Below are 23,533 nucleotides of genomic sequence, written 5' to 3'. Positions count from 1 at the left end.
AGGTGACATGATGACATCACAGGTCACTTGATGACATCACAACAATCAATCTTTCTTTCACTCTGAAAAGGAGAAAGGTTGACAGTTGTTAACGGGAATGAACCGAACAGACATGCTGAAAGAGAAGGTTTATCTTCCTGAAAATTTCTGAAGAAGTGATTCAGAAGTCAACCTAAAGGAAGCAAAACACCTTGGGACTTAACGCCTGGTCCATTTTTTGCTAGAGAACAGGAGAGAAAAAGACATCTTTCTTACACTGAAACACTGAAAGGGGGTTATTCCACATATGGGAGGGTAAGTTAGTTTTGAGGGTAAAACAGGTCCTTGTTTTCTGCAGGGTGCAAAGCTGTTACGCCCTTTTGCAACTACACACACCTGCAAATGCACTGCACTTCACACACCAACACCACTGCCTAGCAACCGGCGGCCATGATTGTTAGATGAACACCACACTTCTATTATAGGCAATACACTGTAAATGGATGTAAGACAGACAGAGAGAGAGAGACGTACAGTAAGACGAGCCAAGAAATGAACAGACACGGACAGAGAAAAAGACGAGACAAACTGAGTAAAAGCAGCAAGCAGGAGGAAAAGTGGCAGTGAGAAGTTGGTAAAGTTAGATGGGTGAAAAGTTAGGTGTTGGGCAGACGCTACATTGTACTTACATATAAACAATTGCTCAAAATGAAGTTCTGTTTCTCCTGAAATGTTAAGAGTGTTGGCAAAGACAAAAAAAAAACATTTTTGTCATGCATGCTGTTCTTATAACATATTTCATGCATTGTTTTTGTTCTTTTTATTACTGAGAGAACATAAAGTGCTAATTTAAAAAATAAACAACTTTATCATGTTTGTGAGATGCTGTGACCTGGGATGAACTCATGAAGATATTTCATGCATGACATATACAATTCACAGAACTGTTGCATTTAAAAAGTAGTGACTGAGACGGCTATGAGAGGCATGGTGGATGTGATGTGGTACATGCAGTAAATAAGGCCCTCTAAGTGCAAAGCTTGTTTTTGCTTTGTGCAAATTCTTCTGATGCTGTGGTCCATATGCTAGCTGACATATGCTGGCATATATCACACAAAAGTTAGTGGGCGTTAACTCTTTCCATTATTCACCAATGCTGGCAGGGACAATGCGTGCGTGGGTGGGTTACACACGGTGACATATTTAGACATTGTAGAAGACAAACAGATGGTGTACATGATGTGTACAGTTGGCAAAAACAGACAGACAGACAGAACAATCCAGTACACAATGCAATACTATAACCTCATACACCTACATCTATTTCTGTCTTTTCATTGCAAACTGTCTTGGCATTCAGCTGCTTTGTTCTTTTGGAATTGAACTAAAACTTCAATACTCTGCTGTATCATTTATATGTGATGGGCACTATTCATATTTGGATGTAAAAAGTCAGAAAAACTTTTTTTATCAATTCTATGCTTGTAAAAGAAGTGCACAATCATCGAAAAACCTATATCTCAGTGCCAGTTAATGGCATAACGTACTAAAAGATGAGAAACTGACAGTATAATTCTATTCGTGGTCTTACTGTTAGATTGATGACTAGTGATCGATAGCGATTCTGGAAACTGATAGGACAGGTACTTTGACAAAAGTACACTTTAAATTGCATTTAAACCCTCAGTTTCATTTGACGAAAAATTTGGGCATGCCTTGAAAATCAGCTTCATCTCATGCTAATACGCTCCTAGGGGGCATTTCATTGTTGACTAATGGAAATGTACTCCCTAAGATAACATTAAATTGTAATTCAGGGTGATGCCACTATCCTACAGTCTTGTTCAAAAACAGCTCTGAGCAAATCAGTAGTAACAATTTGACAGTCTGTGTTAAATCTAAAACAACTTGTAGGCAGTCATTTTACCAAGCTTTTGTAGCATTTGTGACATAAATGTAGAAATAAATGACACGGCTGTCTCCCATACGACTGCACTGCCCTAGGAAATTAGCTGTGTGAGGTATGTGGTATATTTTAACAAGACTTGAGAGTTCAAATGTCACTGACAAGACTGTGTGGACATTGGACCATACATGTAAAGTACAAGTGTTCATATGCAACACACATACAACAAAGTTCATTTCTTCAACGGTTGCAATACTTGTGACAGGATGCATATCCATGCACAGCATAGACACAGAACAAATGACGACAGGGTGGGGGGTTGCTATGTGAAGATGTAATCTACAGCATGTAAATTACATTCAAATTACCCATATCCAATCCTATGGTACACTGTGACAGCATTCAATTGGACGTGTGACATTACAATAAAATTGTCATCTTTGTTTCATCACAGACATCAAACTTCAACGTTACTTTAATTTAGATAATAATGACACACTCTGTCTGTTTCTCCCCGTGCCAGACATATGAATGATATAATGCACTATGGCTGTGATGATTACTGACAGTAATATATCTGACTTATTTCAAATGAAGACCTTTCAAAATTTAATCTGCATCTATAAACACAAACTGCAAATTTATTTGGCTTGTACTGTTGACTCAAAAATAACGCACTCAAAGAGCATGCCTTCCAGTTTTTCTAATCTTACATTTTCAACAGGTGCAGACAATGCAATTATTTTCTTACATTTTGAAAATGCATTTGGTTTCTACACACCGGTGAAGTGGCTGAACTAGAAATACAATCAAGGTACAAACTGACTTACCGATTTCAATCATTTCTAGGTCTTCAATTGGTATCCTTTGATAGTGTGTAACTTTCTCAGCTTCATCACTATAACTGAAATAGTTCCAAGAAAACACACTTTAGTGTCTGCTCATTGTGATTCTGACAGTTGAACCAAAGAATAATCTTTCAAAATGGATATTTTTTCCGCATCAAGTTCATCCAATGTATCACTGAACATCATGATATTAAAATAATAGTTACTGTAGTAGTTTAGCTGGGATAATTTTCTTTCTTTGTTTCAAAGTGATGATTCCAAAATCTTCAACATTTTGAAAAAAAAAATTGATGTCAATGTACACTACTTGAACTAAGTAGGATCCAAAGTGGCAGTTTTGTACTGTAAAATCCATCCTCTTTTATAGAGGGCAGTATTTTGCTTCAAAGCATAGTCAAACCATGACCCCAAGGTCAAAGTTCAAGACAAGAAATGAGTTTTGCATTTCGATAGTTAGGAGGTAGAAACTGAAAATAATGCATAGCATTTCATTGCTTTAACATAATGGAATGCTTTTAAAGAAAAGATCTGACAAGGTCAAGTGACAAGGCAAGTATTGTCTAGGCAAAGTGTGAGTGAGTCAGTGTAACATCTACAGTGAAAAGATGAAGAGTAAGAAGAAAGACAGTGGGTTAAATTCTACCATCACATGCACAGTATGTTGTCATTTTGCCTGTTTGTTGAACTGTGTGTGACTTTTCTGTGGGCTGATGTCATCTTCCTGAGCAAGTCCTGCTATTTCTATGTATGTATGTTGTTTCTGATTTTTCCACTGTGCCTTTGACTAAACATAGTGACAACAGCTATAGACTGGTTATGTACACTATACCGGTATTTATGAAATGATTTACAATGCTTCACATCTAAAACCTTTTTGCCTTCCTTAAACTTTCTGGAAACAAACAAAAGTTCAAATTTAACCATGGTACAAACCAATAGATCTGAAAAGTTTAATGGCTGCACTTTGAGTCTCAGTTGTTTCAGTTTGGGGATGTGTATCATGAATGAGATGATTTGGGTGTCTGATTTAGTGTTGAACACTGCAACACAACAACAAGTACTGTACTGCATCAACTGGCATAGCCTTCAAACTACCATTACATATACCTGGGCTCTATATCTTCATTCATGTCACCATATGCTTTGTTTGCAGCTTTTGCAATATACACAGAGGGTTTATGAAAGGTTCACATCACCAAAGAATGAACAATAAGAGAGAGAAAAAATTTCCCTTCACTATAGTCACACCTTCTGGTACAAACACTTTGACACAAGTTAGGAGACAGTAATCAAAAGGCAATGTTTTACTTTTAACTGTTCATTGCTTTCAGCAGTGTGGGCTGATACAGAGTACAATTTGGTGACAAGAGCTGCCTACCTCCCCATGGAGCCTTCCAACTTTGGAATTAGTATTTCATGGAATATGGAATTGTCCATGGAACAAGCTGTCCATGAACTGCTAGCCCCTAGTTTCTGTAGATGTGTATGCAGAGATTTTGATAGCGAGAACAGGTTGTGTGACAACATACAGTGGAATGCAAGACACTATGGTGTGAAAACACATACTTCAAATGAGAGGGAGTATAGTGTACAGTTAACATGACACTCTGTACCGAGGTAAACACAACAAACCCTCACAACGACATTACAAAACCGGGTCAAACATCTACGGGAGAGTGATAGATGAGTGTACAGGATTGTGAAAAAGAAGAAGGAAAAATCCATGCAAGAGAGAAAAAAATCTAGAGAAAACTATGATGCCAAGTAACAAGGGTGGAAATTTACTCACATAATTGACATGTGGCTACAAGGGAACAAAGTTGACAAGAGCAGATGGTTAGAGGGCGCACTTCGAAAAAATGCATGTGGATGTATGAAAATGAGAACACAGAGAACATATCTGGGATTGGAAGATTGCATTTGGCATACTCACAAGCGTTTGAGTATGCACTGACAGTGTAGTGATCATAGTGATATTTGATAACATTTGTTCGTATCAAGAATTTGTGACCTACAGAGACAATGAAACTGAATTTGTTTTTCTGACAGAAGGGTGTATGATAACCTACTTTGCAATATAGTAGGCCCTCTGTGTTAGAAGTAAGATAACATCCATATCTTGCTGGGTTATGTCAGTTGAATCCCTGCAAACAAAAGACAACTAAGACGTAAGAGATCGTAGACTGTGAAAATACTAGCTTATGCATGTGTAAGCAAGATGGATACAAGCAATCGCCAGAATGCCTCCATTCATACGGGAACTCTTCTAGACAGATATCTGTCACAGTTTCCAGCAGTTCCTTCTCAATTTGTGAAATTCCAATGACTCCAAATAAACTGTTGGTGAACTTGAAGATTCCTATTAAAGTACTTATCACGTTAACCTCTCTCTGTGAACTGAAACTGTACATAATGGAAACAGAATAATTGTGATTTTTGAAATATCTTTGAATCTTAACAATGATGATTTTCTTCAACTAACTGTAAAACAGTCACTGGCACTACACTGCATACATTGACACACGTACACATTATGAACAGACTGAGTACTCACGGTGGATCACAGTCAATGAGAGCCCAGCCTCCAAAACATTCTTCATTTTGAGGTAACAAGAGTTTCTTGCAGTGCTGTATCAGTTGATTAACACTGTCATCTTTTTCCAGTATCCACACGTCTTCCTCTGTTTCCGGTGACTTGGTTGCATTCAGGATGGATAGATCTTCCGTAACTGGATTACCCTGCATTAAATCTACACCAAAAGAAAAAAGTCATCGTTGATGACACAGTCCCCACTTGTTAATGGGTACTTTAATTGATTACAGGTCCTCAGAGAGGATAGAGTCCTCTTCATTAGGTCTGTGATAAAAATACTTTTGAATAAATTCGCTTGATACATGTCTGAGTTATGGTTCAGGACATGAAAAACTCGTAATAAAATGGCTACACGGCGGCCATATTGGATTGTATAACAAAAAAACAAATTAACGTGCAAATGTATGACCAAATGACAAATACGCATATGTACGACATTGGTCAATCTCCTTGTACCAAACTTTGAATAAATTCGCTTGATACATGTCTGAGTTATGGTTCCGGACATGAAAAAAACGTAACAAAATGGCCACACGGCAGCTATATTGGATCGAATCACAAAACAAATCAATGTGCATGTGTATGACATAGGTCAATGTCCTTGTACCAACTTTGAATAAAATCGGTTAAAACATGTCTGAGTTATGGCACTGTATATGAAAATATTGTAATAAAATGGCCGCCTGGCGGCATATTGGATCGTACCACAAAACAAATTGATGTGTATATCTATGACATTGGTCAATGTCCTTGTACCAACTTTGAATAAAATCGGTTGAAACATGTCTGAGTTATGGCTCTGTACATGAAAAAATCGTAATAAAATGGCCGCCTGGCGGCCATATTGGATCGTATCACAAAACAAATCGACGTGCATCTGTATGACATATGAAGTAATCCTTGTACCAAGTTTGAATACAATTGGTTAAAACATGTCTGAGTTATGGCACTGTATATGAAAATATTGTAATAAAATGGCCGCCTGGCGGCCATATTGGATCGTATCACAAAACAAATTGATGTGCATATCTATGACATTGGTCAATGTCCTTGTACCAACTTTGAATAAAATCGGTTGAAACATGTCTGAGTTATGGCTCTGTACATGAAAAAATCGTAATAAAATGGCTGCCTGGCGGCCATATTGGATCGTATCACAAAACAAATCGACGTGCATCTGTATGACATATGAAGTAATCCTTGTACCAAGTTTGAATGAAATCACTTCTTGCATCTCTGAGATATCTGCGTGAACGGACGGACGCACGCACACACGCACGCACGGACGCACACACGCACGGACATGACCAAACCTATAAGTCCCCCCGGACGGTGTCCGTGGGGACTAAAAAGTTAAAGTAGTGCAATTATCCATGCATATTCCCACAATAACATATGGGTAACTGATTCTTTACCGGAGGATTTCAACATAAACTATTTGTTACCTCAACCCCCTAATACTATATTCTGGTCTTGTTAATCCAAGGTGCTAGAGCTGAGGTAATAGATGTTCCAGCACTGGACAGTGTTGTGGTATGCTGGGTACTTCCCTTGTCCTATGTCGTCTCCTGTACACACGCCATTTGCTTCTCACCTATTGTACATTAGATATCATGGTTTCTTTTCACAGCCAATCGGCCAAGAAAGAACTGCACTCAGACATCCAAAAGTTAGAATATTGTGGTATATGCCATGAAGGAAGGCCAAATTTAATAATGAAACCACAATCATGAAATGGCATACAAAAGGTGTTGTTGCCACAGATTTGTTTCACATCTTGAAATAAGTAATTAATCTGCGATGAAAACGTATGTAAGAGTGCCTTCAACAGCATACTCCGAGTTCCAAAACCGAGTCGGACTTAAAAGTCCGAGTACTTGGACTTGCATACTCCGAGTAAAACTGCTTACTCGGACTTGTATACTCCGAGTACATGACCTACTCGGACTTGAATACGTCGAGTTACACTTGCTTATAGAAAAAAACAATGCTGGAAAAAACACAGGAACAGCGTATACACTGCAGTGCATTTCCAGTCGCTCAGAGAAAAGAGTTGTTAACGCAATCTGTCTGACCTCTGATCCGATCTGTGTATCTTGTACAACACGCTCAAGTCATCGTCGAGTGTAGCTACCGTCACGCAAATTATGAGTTTGTCTTGTCTTTTCGTTTCATTACCGGATCAGATCCTGATTTGATACATGACTTGAATTGGGCACAAAAACGTTTCAAGATCACCGCGATGCAGCGCGGCAAGTTATTAGAACACGGACGCCATAATTGAATGACCTGTCGACCTGTGACGTCATGGCCGTGGTTTGCTGGCGTAGCGAGGCCATGATAAACTTGCCCAAGCATTTTAGGCATATTATGTCTTGATAAAATAATTAAACTAGTAATTTTTCAAAATAAAATGAGCACAGTGCGCTCGTCTATGGTATGAACCGAGTGCGAGTGACCACTTGGTCGTAAATAATGACCTGACTTGACCTGTGATGTCATGCATTGATTTAAGTTCGCTGGACCGATTGTGATATTGAACTGAGTAACTGACTAGACTTGCCTGAAATTTATTGGTTTTTAATGCAAATGTTACGTCTAAGCATGGAGGTAGTAGAGACTACCTCCATGGTCTAAGTCATCTTTCAAAAACTTTGCGGCCGGCCGTGGCAGTAGCTCTCTTCTGAGGGTAAAATCATGGTCCCAGTCCCTCCTTGTGGAGGGACCGTGGTTAAATATACCATGCGCAACAGATTACAAGACATCGTGAAAATGTTTTTTTTTCAAAAGAGCAGATTTTCGACATATCGATCCGCACTAGCCGTAAACTCTGTGAGTAATAAAATACTTTTTTCGACAGATCGTTTCTTGTCCAGCATGGCAAAATATGCATTTATAGAACACGTATTACTCGGCGTATTCAAGTCCGAGTAGGCCATATAAATCCGAGTAAGCAGTTTTACTCGGAGTATGCAAGTCCGAGTACTCGGACTTGCAAGTCCGACTCGGTTTTGGAACTCGGAGTGTATAGTTTGAGATACTCCTACATATCTGCGATGAAAACACACTTACCTATTACTACCTGTCTGTAGGCGTCTTTGAATCTATTCTGAATGTATCTGTTGGCTGAATTGTAACCGTCTTTCATAACACCGGTAAACTTCCTCTCACCAGTTCTAGTGAAGTCTCCTTTGAGAGCCACGGTCCCAGCATACTGCCGACTAATAGCATCACCATTGTTGGCCCACATTTGTTGATATATTGCACGTACACTTGGCGTCATCACAGAGTCTGGAACAAGCATTCCAAGCTTCCGAAACTAAAAATATCATTGAAATATACTTATTGTTAGCACAATGGAGATTGTCTTCCATACCTGGTATCAGTGAATTGAGTACGGACGGAAAAAGCTATCTGTCTTTGATATTACTTCACATTTTGTATCAGCTGAACAGTACGAGCTAACTGTTTTTCATTGTATGGGTCAATTTTATAGGTGATGAAAGTCTTTAAGATGTACTGGCTTCTATTTTTTTCCCTGGAATAGATAGAAACTTTAACACTTTATTGCCAGATTAATGTTATACAGCACAACTTCCATTTCTTATATCAAGGGTAACACAAAACTTTATTTTGCAATATGTACTGGTTGCCTGTACAAAATACTAACTATAAGAAACATGATATATGCATGATAGCTGATCATACCTGAGTGTCCAGTACAACCCTTGCAATGGCAGTCTCTACAACATTGGTTCTGTCCAAACAGTCCATACAATTGACACGGAACACACCTTCCTGTTCACAAATTATGCCTTTACGATCCACCCTGAAAAAAATACCAGAGTCAGTTGAACAGGTTCATTAAACTTGACCATATGATAGAACTTCAATATGGTGAGTAGACTAGCTGGACTTATGGTCCACCCTTAAAATACAGACTCAGTCAAATAGGTTCATTGCACTCAACCATATGATGAAACTTAAAGGTATACAGTCACCTGTGATCTAAATATGCCCATATATGGTAAAAGGGGCATTCTTTGGTATTCAAAATGCCCATGTGAGGGCGCTGTTTTTAAAAAGTGGCCACCCACTTAAAATCTGTGATTGGTTAGATTTTCTCTTTCCATGGTAACTGTGGCAAAATTGGAACAGGTGACAGTATACCTTTAAACATGGTTACAGGTATGTAGTAGACTAGCTTGACTTATGAAATCACATACCATCATGGGTCTGTGACAAACATGAAGTACTATTAAATCTTTGCATCATATCAGCATACTGGTACACCACATATTTCATTATATATGACACATCACAGAAAGAATTGCTGCTGCTATCTTTTCAAAATACTGCCATGTGTATTGTTGTTTCTTGTCATCAAGCTTTTGGACCATCTCTCTCTCTTTAAATCAAGATTCTACCAGAGACTCTTGCTGCAAAAGGTATTGCAAAAGCAGCTTTCTTACCAGCAGTATCTCATTTCCTTGATGATGTCTTTGATGCTCTCTGTTAACACTGAAACATTTTCAAATTTCATTCCTCGACTGTTGACAAAAGAAAAGAATGAGATGAGACATTGATTTACCAAGGAGTATTCTTTGGAAGAAAATTTAACTTGTTATTACCAGCATTACAACTAAGCAGTACTGCACCATATATCATGGATCTGAACACCCTTGTAATATTTATATCCAGTACTGCACATGATAATAATAATGATGTAATACTGTTGATTCTTTCATACATACAATTGTACTCTTTGTGGAAATAATAATTTTACTAGTTTCACTATGCCAAGCTGTATTCAAATGAGCATAAAAAGTTATCTCATTTTCCCACTGTTGGTGTAATCAGTAAATCTGCTGTACATTATACCAGTACTTTGCAACCCCAGTACAGCCAAAGAATGTGCAGTATCACTCACGAAAAAAATACCGCATCACTCCTGCACATTTGCAGGATTTCACTTTTTCTTACCTCATTTGCACATTTTTGACACTGATGTGTTCATTTGAACAAATTCACATCTCAACCCCTGCATCTACCTGTACACCAAATACTGAGATGGTAGCTCTGGCAGTATGGGAGCCTTTGTGTGTGACGGACATACATCCGCACATACATACCCACAAATATACAGACATACAGACGCCACCGACTCATCATATAAGCTCTTTTTGGTATTTATATACAAAACCAAATATGAGCTAATAAAATCTGCAACAGTTTGCATACACAGGTCTCGGTGGCTCAGTATCATTTACCGCAGTGTACAGTCCTGTTGACACCGGGCAAAATTTTACCATAACACAAGACTTACCCTAGACTTACAACCCACAATTTATTGGTGTCTTAAAGAAAGGAATAACTTGATCTTCTGAAAGCCTGTGATGTATCTGTGACTTTGAGAAGAATAAAAACTTTCCATCCTGGGACCAACTATGTATTAGAGCATACCAGGAAATGGTTCCAAACCTGCCTGAAATGTTAGCCACTTACCAGTATTCATGGAAATCAAAGCTTACATATGTAAGTAGAGGACTGTTGTAGTTAAGTATGTAATGTACATATGCATCTCCTATGATCTGTTCCCTGCCAGACTGATCTACCAGATTTATGAGAGCCATGGTCTTGTAAATCTTCAACTCCGAATCAAAGTGTGCGCGGAATGCTTTCTCAGTTTCTTCCTCTCCTGCAATGTTAACAGTAAAAAAAAATTTTTTTAATTTAAATTCTTGGAGATCAGTTGTCATCCATCATTAAATTATGAAATACTATGGTGCTTGAATTGTTTGTTGATATCTCTTTTACTGTAAATAGTAGCACATTTACTTTGAACCATGTAATGCTAGTCCAGAGGATATCACAAATTCCTGACAATGCTGTTGCAAGTAAACTCCAATATTTTTACATACAGCTGTTTCTTCAAATGTCCATTCAGATATTTAATAATTTAATATTCATGTAGTTATTTGTATATTTTGTCTGATAAAACTGAATGCAATGAAATGACTTGTTTACCTTTATCAAGCCTAGGAGGGGGCCTGTATTTGTACCCTGGTTGGCTCCAGTAGACTGGTACAGAACCTCTGACAAGTACAAATGATACTGTATGGTTGGGTATGGACAGAATCTGTTCAGTTTCAACGTAATTGGCACAAGCACCAGTTTCATCTACACCCCTTCTCTTGTATCGGGTTCCTAGGCAGGAAATTAGAGAGCAATGTCATAGCAATAATAATCAGAGAGTTTGTGGCTATCATGGACATATCAGAAACCAAATGACAACACCAAGAATTTTTTTTTTGCATTTTGAAAGAACAATGGCATCTAGTATGTACATCCTCTATTATGTCATTTGTGCTTACATTAATACATCACAGCTTTAGAATCTATTGACAATTTATTCTTCTCACTTTTGTGACATTTACATAAATCCATACCCTTTTTCATATTTCTATTGACTTTATGAAAAGAAAATGATTTTAATCTATCTTGTAGGCTTGACAGAGTTACAACACTGAAATTCCTGCACACACTGCCCACAAATACCGGTACCTCATATTGGTTCCATTTCCAACCCCATGATGAATTACTCTATAGCCTGTTTGGTTTTTACACATAAACACTGACACAGCCACAGAAACAGTATACTGCATGCGGTATGATTGTCAGTATAAATATCAACCAATCCCTGACATGGCCTAATTCACAGTGAAACCGTGATCAATATATCCACTCCATTCTACACGCCATATTGTTATAAAATTTAAATACGTACTGGTTATTTAATTTTTGTGCCATGACATACCAATCAAAGAAAACACTTCAAAATGACAAGTCATCACTCATATATTTTCTATTTTCTCATTTTTGTAGGATTGTTCAAGAATGGAATAAAAGCCATAATTATTTTATAGCATACCTTTCTGGCAGGGTACCCTTCACTTATCATGGCATGCATGGCACCAGAATGACAATTTCCTCATTATTTTGACAACACTGTAAATCTTAGATTGAATTTAGATCTCACGCCAAACACGCTACAATCCCATTTGCCACATAAATTTGGTATGTTCCTTCTGTTTCGTATGGTAATTTAGATCTAGATGTAGCAGAATGGGGGGTTAGAGGATGATAGAACGTGCAAATATGGAAAACAGCTTACCTGCTCTGTGTCTACTCCGTCTTGATATCAAAGTGAGAGTAAAATCTAATGGTTCCTTAAAAAATGGCAACTCCTCTTCCGGGGTTGTTTTATCCTCTGTAAAATCTAACTTGCATTGTTCTATTTGCACATATCCCTGAATAATTGGAACAATCCAATGATCCGCCTGACTTCGGTCCTGTTTACAGAATGAAATTGCACTATAATTGGCCACAAATCATCCAAGCAAACTTGATGCTTAACACAAAAACCAAAATATTATTTTTTTTTCTAAATTTATTAATTTCAACTTAATATCAGTCTAATTCCATCATTACAAAACCGTATTCAGAGGTGAAAAATTCCATCATGGCTTCATTTTAAAATTCACAACTGGTGCTTATTTTCTGTGATGCTATTTCTACATTATAATGTCATTTTTCCAAAATGCAAGTTGACTGTGTAAAGCCTCATACTCATTGAATTTGCAGGTCAAAGTACATCAAAAAGGTTGAATTTACATTATTCTGGGTACTGCAATCCAAAGCTTATTGGTACTAGTACTTTGAAGCTAGGAGTCTATTTATTGAAATATCAAAATTGGGTTTCATACACCTCAAGAGTTTTGAACCATGTATATGCAATGTTAGCGGAAGTGTCCTGGGCATAGACAACTTTTTACGGGATTCAAATTGACCGGACCAGGATTAAATGTCTTGAAAACACTGTTGGGAACGTGACAGGTAAGGTTGAGTAAACTCCATGACCTCATTTCTGATCAGTCACTGCAAGTGACTGATCACTGAGCATGTGCTGCTGACAACACTCATGATTGTGACCCCGGCTTGAAGTGAGATCACATCAGCTCTAAAAATGTACAATCTAGCTTTGATGAAATGGCCTTGAACATGAGAGGTGATTATATCCAATGGGAGACATCAACCTGGAGATGACCCTCTTTTTCACTATATCTTTCCCATCTTTACTCCAAGCAATAATGACATGGCCACAGAAGTCAGCAATTCTCAAATCATTTGCTTCAATGCATTGCTGTTTTTCTGACAGAGTTGATCTGATGAGTGCTTTACTGGGTAATTTATCTTTGTCCGATGCAAGTTATCTAATCCATCTACATCCAAGAACTAGTCAGACCAGGCATTTAGAAACCATCAAAGATGACGTACGTACATGCACCATAAAATAATGATCAAAATAGTTGGCTTTATCCTTCAGCTGCAGAAGAGTGGTTCAATCTTCATTTGAAAGCACTGTACATATTTCACATATTCACGGTAACTACTTGCCTTAAGGTAAAGTACACCCCTGGGACAGATATTCATGTTGTCAAATGTGTTCAATACTTTTCTGCTCTACTGATTGTGGGAGCTCATTTTAAAGTTCTTGGAATAAGAAAAATTTTCACTTTCTTAGTTTTTTGAAAATCAAAAATTTTACTTTTTCCCATAGACTTAATAACACGGGAATGGCAGCTGCAGGCGGCCATTTTGAATTTCTAATATTGGTAATTTGTTTCTGTAATGTCAAAATTTACACAGTGAACCCTGATTTTTACTCTTGATTTGGTAAGAGAATGGTTTGAAAGTTTCATTGAGGAAAGTTTGAGCAAAAGTTTAAGTCTCACTTTTGAGGGGCATACTACCTTAATACGATGTACATTTGAAAACTTCATGAAGGCAAACTGGTAACTGTTGTTAGCTTTTCTACAATGCCACATAGATTACACATGAGTGAAACAGCACCAATATTCAATATGAAATCTGCAGCCAACTAAACTTGCTTTGAGAGATGAATACTTTTCTCATCATCAAAGGTTCAAATATTCGAAGACAAATCACTCATCCTGAAAATGGCACTCAGATAATAATTGGAATGTGTCTCAGACAGAAATTGAAGTCATGCAGTTTCATAACAACATTACTGATATGCATGGTAATTTTACTAATTGGATTTGGTTGGCATAAGATAGTCGACAAAATTAATTTCCTTTTTTTGAGTTCATGTATCTAATAGCATGAAATGATCAATTAATCCTCAAGAGGTGCTACGGCTGAGATGACAGGGTCAGCCATATCCATTACTCAAACCAATCAGCTGTTATTAAGGTAGAATGCACATTGGGACAGATATGACGACTCTTCAATTTTTTCAATTCTCTTCTGATCTACAATTTGTGGGAGCTAGCTCATTTTAAAGCTCTTGGAGTAAGAAAAATTTTCGCAATCTGAGTTTTTTGAAAATGAAAAATGTTATTTTTATCCATAAAGTTTAACATACGAATGGTGGCTACTTTGAATTTCAAATATCAGTACTTGTTTCTCTGTAATACCAAACTGCATGGTGACCCCTGATTTTTATTCTTGATTTGGAAAAAGAATGGTCGAAAGTTTCATAGATGAAAGTCTGAGCAAATGTTTAGGTCTTTCATTTTCGAGACACATACTACTTTAAACGCTATATTAGCTGAGATGTCCAAAAATAGCAATGTTGGCATGTGACTGAGAGAATGCAAACAGAAAGACAATAGGTAACATTGTTTTGTCAAATTTGTGTTTGGATAGCGAACAATAACAAAGTAGCACATATAAAGTGACCTGCATGTGACCTGCTTTCCACATTTGTCATATACAAAGTCCTCATAGACAGCTGTGGTACAGGAGCAAAGTCCTTGTCCCTGAAATATTTTTATTCAACACGACAACAGAGATTCTTGAGTGAACAATGCTAGTACTGGCAGGACAAGATAAAGGATTGACTCACCTTTGCATCTAAAATATCTTGAATCATGTATTTGTTCCAGAAAAATCTCTCATTAGTTTTCCTATGGGATGATGAGGATGTTTTGTTGTGGTACTGTCTCTGTATGGAGTTTGTCAAATCACCAGTTGGACTGTAGTAGAAAGAATCATGGTCGCTGAACATCTTGTGCAGTTCTTCCAACACTCGTCTTTCAAGCTTCTCCCGATCTTTGGTTTCCTTCTGTGGATTTAAAAAGTGAGAAAAAAACCATATGCTTCACTGAATAGACCTTAAGCAATTACTCAGAAAGGTATGAAATGACAGCTCAGCCATTACAATGCAGTACATTGACTTCTTTGAATACTTCAGCCTCACTATTATCACACTTATTCCAACCAGAATCCTAGATCATTTTATAAAGTTGGTTTTTATTTACTCGACCAATTACTTTGAAAGAAGGTAAAATCTCTTGAAAGAGTTCCGTAAAATCTCAAAAGGTAATTGTGGAATCCTAAATCATTTCACAATCTGGTCTTCATGTACTTTATATATATAAGACCAATTACTTGGAGAGTACAATCTCTTAAATGAGAACTATAAAATCGAAGAAAGGTTACGGTTGACCTTCCATTCTGTACAAGGAGAGTGATATGAAAAGCAGAAGTTATTAACAACATGGGAGGAATGAACAATATCAAAGAAAGTTACACTAGTGACCCAAGGGCATTATAGTACCATAACTTACCTATTTGTGTAATGGGGATTTTTGTAATAGGCTGTTATATATGATAGTAAAATACCTAAAAGAGTTGTGTAATCTGGTTTTGTGTCACAGGGTTATGTGCAGTAGAGTTTTGTGTCATAAGGGTGATCACAAGCACAGGTTATTACATGTAGCACTGTTTCAGGGACATTTTCTAGACTATTGCTTTTAAAATTTAATAGCAATTTTGGCAATTTTCACGTCTTTTAGACATGTGTGGCACCTTGTGTATCAGTATGTTGGCCAGAAATTCAGGGTATTTTGTTGTTGCCACCATAATATTATTTATGCTATTTTTCCCACCAAAATTATTGTGTGCAAGATTTTACCAATTTTGTGAATTTTTCTGTTCTCTTTTTGACAATTTTGGACCAAATGAACATCACATTTTATTGGCTTCAGTTTTTTATCAAAATCTTAGCAAAAATTAGAAAAACTTACTGGTGTATATTTTTGGCGCTCAAAGGGTTAATGATTCATGAATGAGCTGCCTACAAAAGGATGCATTGTTACCAGAGATTACTGGGGACTTGCGCGAATGAGAACACGTAATATTTTCACATATTCTCACACAAATTTCTTCCCTACCTTTTTCCCTTTCCCTGTGACCGATTTGATAGAATTCCATGTTTTGATGAGTGCCTTTTGCTGTCCATCCTGAGAACTGACAAGCTTCTCCGGCTTGCTGATGCCAAAATGGTGCTTCTTGCATAACTGAAATATCAAAAGAAGAAACGTGAAGTTGTCAAAATGTTATTCCATTCATAGGGTGAGGACGATTCAGAAGGTAAGGAGTCAGTCAGTTGCTTGTTCTGGCTTCTTTTAAAGGGACAGTGCAAAACCCACAACTTCAACCATGAAACATTCTTTTTTACCAAAAAGAAATACTGATTCTATTAGATAATTTGTTATAAGGTTGAGATAAACCTCTTGATTATCCTCTCAGATGTGATTATTCAAATTAGTATCTTGTTAAATTAACTCATAGTTTCAGATTCAGCTGTCTGTACCATTCAGACTGCTGTGAAAACCATAATAGTTGTGATATGAATGCATTGTCCAAACTCTCAAAGGTCAGAATAATGTCATGCGGTAATCAGTTGTATGGAAAAAGACAGGATGTTAATCATTCACCTTCAATGCATGTGCATCTGAACAACAACATTACGCACAACACATCATTAGTGAGGCATAGCACTTGTTCTTTACACTGTGTGTCCAGCATTGTGTTACAGTTCGTCATTGGGTGAATAAGAACTGAAAATTTCTCACAATCATAATTTTTGTGAAACAGGTGGTTGTTGTAAAGGCAGATGCATAGCTTGATAGGCCATTTATCAGGGATATACACAGGAATAAATAGATAAGATGAACAGTTGTTGAGAATGGTGAATCCAACAGCATCTAAACATGCCGTACATCAATACATGATGATAAATGCATGAAAAATGATGATGGGTGCTAGTTACAACACATATTTAATCTACTTGTACTTTACACTTTTGTCCAAGCTACTATAGGGCTATACATTTTCTAACGGTATATTGGCATACAGTGTTCATACAATCTCTTGTATTCTTTTAAATGTTGACATCCCCCAACATTTTTTCCTCTTTTACATCCTATTATTGAAAGCAGTTCTATCACTTTGGATTCTTGGAAAGTATCATCAAGTATACACATCAAAACTAAACTGGAATGTCAGTTGTGTGATTCAGGCCTTACTCAAGTCAGTTATACCGATGGTCTATAAAAATAAAAATACATCCTCTGATTCAAAAGGAAACCAAACACGAAAACATTGCAAATTACTGAGAAGCCTGCAGGCATTACTCAGATGGATATTATTACTACATATGTCTCTTTTCATCAAATTCATCTTTGAAGTCATTCGACACCACGATCCATGTAGGTTGATACAGAAAATCACAACTAATCACACAGGGACAATAAATGTTTAAATTTTTCACATCCTTCATCAGTATTTTCACAAAATGACCCCCACTCTATTCCGATCTTACCAATTCATGCAAAATGCATATTTTATGTACAATGTATCATAAGTGGCCTCTTCCTGGAACTGAAAATAAACAATAGACCACAAGACTTAACCATATTGTTGGAATTCTGCTCTCGATGATAGATGGTCTGTGACCTTGCAATATACACCCTGGGGAAAGGAATGTCAATTTTCTGTGCATATTTAATGATTGTGCATGATTAGCGGATAACCAAACCCAGCAAAATGTCAGAATTAATGACAGGTGTAGTATCTCATAAAGTACGATAGAAATCCCTTCTGGATATCTATACAGTATGTACGTCATAAATTTCATTTTACTACATGACCTGCTACCACACTGGTAGGTAAGTATTGTAACTGCTGAAGGATATATGACGCAAATCTGTCCATTTCAATAATCAGAAAAATGAAAGTGATATGCTTCTGATAATGGAAAACTGGCATATTCAGGAGTGGCAAAGAAGGCTGTCTACTAAATATAGAAAGTTTTACCCAAAGTTTCTCTAATGACTATAGAAGCCCCCATCTATATCGTGTCTCTGAATCTACTTTACTCTGGGAGCAAAACGGAAATGGATGATGCTTTGGGTCTTAAACTTGAATCCCTTAATTCAGAGATTTTGCTTTGAGGTTCATGTCTCAGCTCTGCTCAGTTCTGACGGCAAATCGTCAGCCTCAGTATCAAACCAAAGCCATTCAAAGTGGTCTCAGCTGCAATACCACTGGTGGTAAATTGCCTGGCTTTTCACTCAATTAACAACAGGAAGTTTTTTGATGCCCAGGATTTTCAAACTATGTTATCATCCATCCATATTTAATGCTAGCAGCATAAACACAGCAAACCAAGCTTACTCCTATTAAACTCATCAGTGTTTGTCATACAAATTTCACACAAAAAGCAAAATGCACATAAATTTGACTGTACACACTTGACTGAATGCCAATGGCAAAATCAATTCATACTATTGAGTTATTTATTCACAGACTTATTTATCACAACACATTAAACCGATGTTTCACATACTAAACAACAAAAAAAATCATTTTTCAACATTAACTAATTGACGTGGGAAAAAGAGCATGATGTGAATAGACGTTAAAATGAGAAAATCGAGGAATGATATTCAATTATTTTCAGTCAGATATCAACAATATGGAACAACTTTACACCAAAAGACTTGTGATTAAATTATGGCATTTTCCATTTTCCGCACATCCAGGAAGCCAAGAATTTTCAACACACTAGAAGCCATTGGTGCAACATCAACTGTTGGCAACACTGGTAGCAATTTATTCATTTTCAACAAAAATGATAACCACGTTTGACAAACATGACTGGGTCCAAAATAGATCTCTCAATTTTTGAGCCAAAATTCAGGAGAAAAAAAGAAATAAAATTAGATCCTTATGCCATATCAAAACTACTTGAAAGTAAAAATATAAATATGAAGACTTAAAATTTCTGTTGCTGTTAAAAATTGTTGTATATGTTTGAATCCTAAAATTTCACATGTATGATATTTCAGTTCACCAAAGGCATTATCATCATCTATTATTGCCTCCATATCTACCTGCGTCATCCATCTCCTTCTTGTAAATCTCTGTCGTTATCTTGGCTGCCAAGACGTCTGCCAAGACGTCATGCCCAGTCCTTTTATGGCACCGCTAATGATCAAAATCACATACATAGGCTTTGTGACTCTGTGACATTTTGCTGAACGTCCGGCTGATCAAAACTACTTTAAATAGCTACCTGCCACTTTGTGTAATCACCATCCTATTTGTCTTCCCAGGTAGTGGCTTCCAATGTTCTCAATCTACTTCTACGACACGCGCACAGAGTGATATGAAAGGAAAATGACAGTGTGCCGGACATGGCATTCAAAGAGCTTTCAGAGGGCAATCTGAGGCAGATCAGTCCTTATCTTTACATCAGTGACTATTATCTTGATGTAGATGCAGTGTGACTTCTTGAACTGAACAGATAATGGTGATGTATATTGCTTGTATCTAGACATTCCTAGTCGTGTTAAAGTACTTATTTCATTATGTGACCCAGAATTGAACATTTTACAAAAATCAATCATGGCCGGCTCAATGGATGGAGAGGATTCATACAAATCAGTTGATATTTCTAAACTTTCGAAGTCTGTTTTCAGAATCATGACTGCTACATCAGTGAAGTAAATATCACGTACACATTTCTCTTTGTTGTCCTGGTACATTATAGAAGTCACAATTTGGTGTTCAGATAGAAATCAGATGCTACAAAATACTATCCGCACTGGAGTACATGACATTTTTGGGTTAGGGAATTTGGTCTCAAAGTTAACATAGTGAGAATGGTATGTAAAAAGGGGTGTTATCTGAGGTGTGTGAAAAAATCAATTTTTTTTCAAATATATTTTTACAAACACACCAATATTACAGGAAGAAAGTTATCCCAAGGGTCAGGAACACTGTACCCAATTGGATAACACAAATGGGGATACATACAATTTTGATTGCAAAGATAATAAACATGGTTGCATTTTTAAGATTGACCTTTACAGGCAAATTTTATACAATTCCTGAAATGGATAATATTTCCACCACATCTGTAAGTCAACCTGTACCATATTAATATGGATACTTTGACTAGGTGCCATCTAATTCTTGCATCACATCATATGACTGAAGTTCTGACACAAATTTTCTTATTTTAAGCAAGTGTTTAATGCGTGTACGCAGCGTCCAACCAATTTATTGAAAATTGAAAATTGAAATCACCTTCAAAATGCAATTTTCATTTGAATGAAATAACAACCAATTTTAATATTCGTTTTTTCTGACAAAATTTTTATTTTACCGATTTTTGGTACGGTTTTCGCGGCCAATCAATTCTCAAAAATATTAAAATGCATTTTAGCACAAAAAAGCGTTATTTTAATGATTAAAATATAATTTTATTTTCCATATTCATCTTAATTGAAATACCATTGACATGCCAATTTTAATAAAGCTTCTGTTATTTGGTTATTAGTGAAACATAACTCTGTTTCGCCTTGTTCATATTTTGAATCCGAAATGCAATTATCAGTTAAAACAAAATGAAATTTAATCTATTAATTCTATTTTATTTCTTAAATTTCAAAATCGCACGTGTTCTGGATTATTTTTAAGGACAGTTTCTGTTTTCATATTATAATTTGTATCCTAAAATGATGTTTTCATTTTCAACAAAACAAAAAAAATCATTACCAGTATCAAAATATTACCTAATCTTAAAATAAAAAAATAGTACTATTTTCAAGATTCGTAAAATTTATTACGGGACATTGTACGTATTTGATGAAAAACGAAATGAAGAGAAAGGAAACTCTTTGAAATAAAATTATGTCTTACCGATTTAAGAGGAATTTGCAATTTTACTTTGGTGCGTGCGAAAATTAGAAATTGAAAATTGAAAATTGTAAGTTTCAACCTTTTTCATTTTATTGAAAATGGTCGAAAGACGACTCATTTGAATTGCTGTTCCCGGCCCTCTACCGGCCAGTGGGTGAGCAGCATCAATGCGTACGAGACTTCCAGTTTCCGCAACGCATACTTGTTCCCGCGCTCACTGCATGTGCTGCGGAAGACTAGCCACCGAAGACGATATAAAGGAAATTGAGGGCAACTCTAAACATTGGCCCTACGAGTATGGCGAGAGTGTCCGGCTTTGGCTACGCCGCCTCCCACGGCGTAGCCAAAGCCGGACACTCTCGCCATACTCGTAGGACTACTCCACACATCGGCTCTACCAAGATTGTTTAGTATTACGATGTGGTGAATAAAAGGATCATTGCATTTATTTTGTGTGGAATATATGGCGAGACACCGGGTGAATCGGGGTAAGCCTAATTCACGTGCCACGTGCCGCGAGCCAGAAGTAGGTGAATTTTCACTCCAATTTAATTCATTGATTCATTTTCATGAACAATCAACATTCGGGCTTCAACGCCGCCTTCTAAATGCTATAACTGGGGACCAGCGAATGACCAGCGTGCATATGCAGAAAGGGACTCAAGAGAAATTATAGGGAGGGAGGCCAGTATTTTTCAAAATCACACTGCACGTAAATTTGTAACATTAAAAATTGATCAATCAAAATTCCGTACATTGATTTTGTAGACCATATGTTAAGGTTGCTATATTGCAAATATCTAGGTCCTATGGTGTCTATCGAACTGTGACTGGTATGGGCGTAAGCCTATTGACAGGTATCAATAAAAACGTTGCAAACAGGTTTATTTTGTGGACAAGTCCACCATCCTGCCAACTTGTATCAATCAAAATGTTATCAAAACGCTGTATTTCGCACGCGTGCAAGTAAACCACAGTCCCACCACAACACATAGGCTGCGGGCAGGCCTAACATGAACGCGATAGGCATACTCGTGTCAGGCCAGGTCAACATTGATTTTCGAAACACGATACAGTCTTGGCCAGTCTTGGTGTCCTAATCACGGGCAAAAGACGACTCTCACTTTATACCTCCATGCGTAAACAAATGTATTTCCAGTTAATCACTGTGACGCTTACTAGAGACTCTGCATGTAGAGATGTCGAAATTGGTCAAACTCTAAAGACTTTATTCCATCTAATCAATTTCAATCCCCGACTTATGTTAGTTTGGCGCAACAAAGGTAGTGTTGAGATGGGTATTGTGGTGTTGCCTGAATATACTACGGGCATGTATAAACTAACGCAATTCCTAGATTCCGTATACTCTTTTTAATTAGGCCCTCCCTCCCTACAATTTCTCACGAGTCCCTGGCACGCGGCACGTGAATTAGACCCTAGTCATGTAATCTGGGTTCCCGGTAAACCGGTTTGTTGATTGAGCAATTCGTCTTAACGGTGTTTCGGAACCAAAAATGGGGTTCCTTCATCAGTCGCTCTCTTGTTTTGTATCCCCTCCGCTTGGTTGTGTGATGAAGTCATCTTCGTCCTCGAGGAGGAGAAGCCAGATTCGTTATTGAGAGAGTTCAGAGAGTTAGCCACTGTATTGACTGACTATAGTGAGCGATCCGGTGTGTGGTGTCATATTATAATTAACATGACCCAGCATTGACCGGAGTTTCTAGACGCTTATAAGGATTTTTGTTTAAGGGCATATTTTGAGCGTTGCTAGTGCTCGTTAAGTTAACAGTATATGTTGTACTAATCATTGGTCATTGTTCGGCGTGTGGCGTCGCTTAATTTCATGTATTTCACAAAATCTGCGCACTGATCTCTCGCTTAATCCTGACAGATTATGATCAGGAAACAAGTCTTTCAAAGTACATGCTATCTCGCGGTGTGTTTTACCTTCAAAAACAACCATTTGCCGCATAAACTCTTCAGAGACTAAGGAAGACAACTCCATTTTAATTTACCGCAGTTCTTGCATTGACGGAAGCCGAAAATCTCGCACGCATCGCTGCTCGCCCACTGGCCGGTAGAGGGCCAGGAACAGCAAAGAAATTGAAATAACATGTAAGTCGTTTT

At 37.2% G+C, this 23,533-nt stretch overlaps 1 protein-coding gene across 4 annotated transcripts in view; it reads right to left on the bottom strand.

Moving 5' to 3' along the window:
• LOC139119860 (phosphatidylinositide phosphatase SAC2-like) overlaps positions 1–23,533 on the bottom strand; it is a 53,049-nt gene that overhangs the window by 5,271 nt on the left and 24,245 nt on the right. The window contains exons 4-16 of one of the 4 annotated variants that reach the window (XM_070683780.1): positions 16,588–16,713; positions 15,258–15,476; positions 12,501–12,678; positions 11,354–11,533; positions 10,832–11,024; positions 9,799–9,876; positions 9,035–9,155; positions 8,399–8,645; positions 5,288–5,483; positions 4,803–4,877; positions 4,523–4,537; positions 2,716–2,789; positions 669–704 (exon numbers count right to left, since the gene is read on the bottom strand). In XM_070683780.1, coding sequence (XP_070539881.1) covers positions 669–704; positions 2,716–2,789; positions 4,523–4,537; positions 4,803–4,877; positions 5,288–5,483; positions 8,399–8,645; positions 9,035–9,155; positions 9,799–9,876; positions 10,832–11,024; positions 11,354–11,533; positions 12,501–12,678; positions 15,258–15,476; positions 16,588–16,713 — 1,738 coding nt within the window. The remainder of the gene's footprint in view (positions 1–668; positions 705–2,715; positions 2,790–4,522; positions 4,538–4,802; positions 4,878–5,287; positions 5,484–8,398; positions 8,646–9,034; positions 9,156–9,798; positions 9,877–10,831; positions 11,025–11,353; positions 11,534–12,500; positions 12,679–15,257; positions 15,477–16,587; positions 16,714–23,533) is intronic. The other 3 variants (XM_070683782.1, XM_070683781.1, XM_070683784.1) reach the window with 3 other exon arrangements.

This window comes from Ptychodera flava, chromosome 20 (genome assembly GCF_041260155.1).
Source record: "Ptychodera flava strain L36383 chromosome 20, AS_Pfla_20210202, whole genome shotgun sequence".
Lineage (NCBI taxonomy): Eukaryota > Metazoa > Hemichordata > Enteropneusta > Ptychoderidae > Ptychodera > Ptychodera flava.
This window is presented reverse-complemented; position numbering and strand designations above follow the sequence as displayed.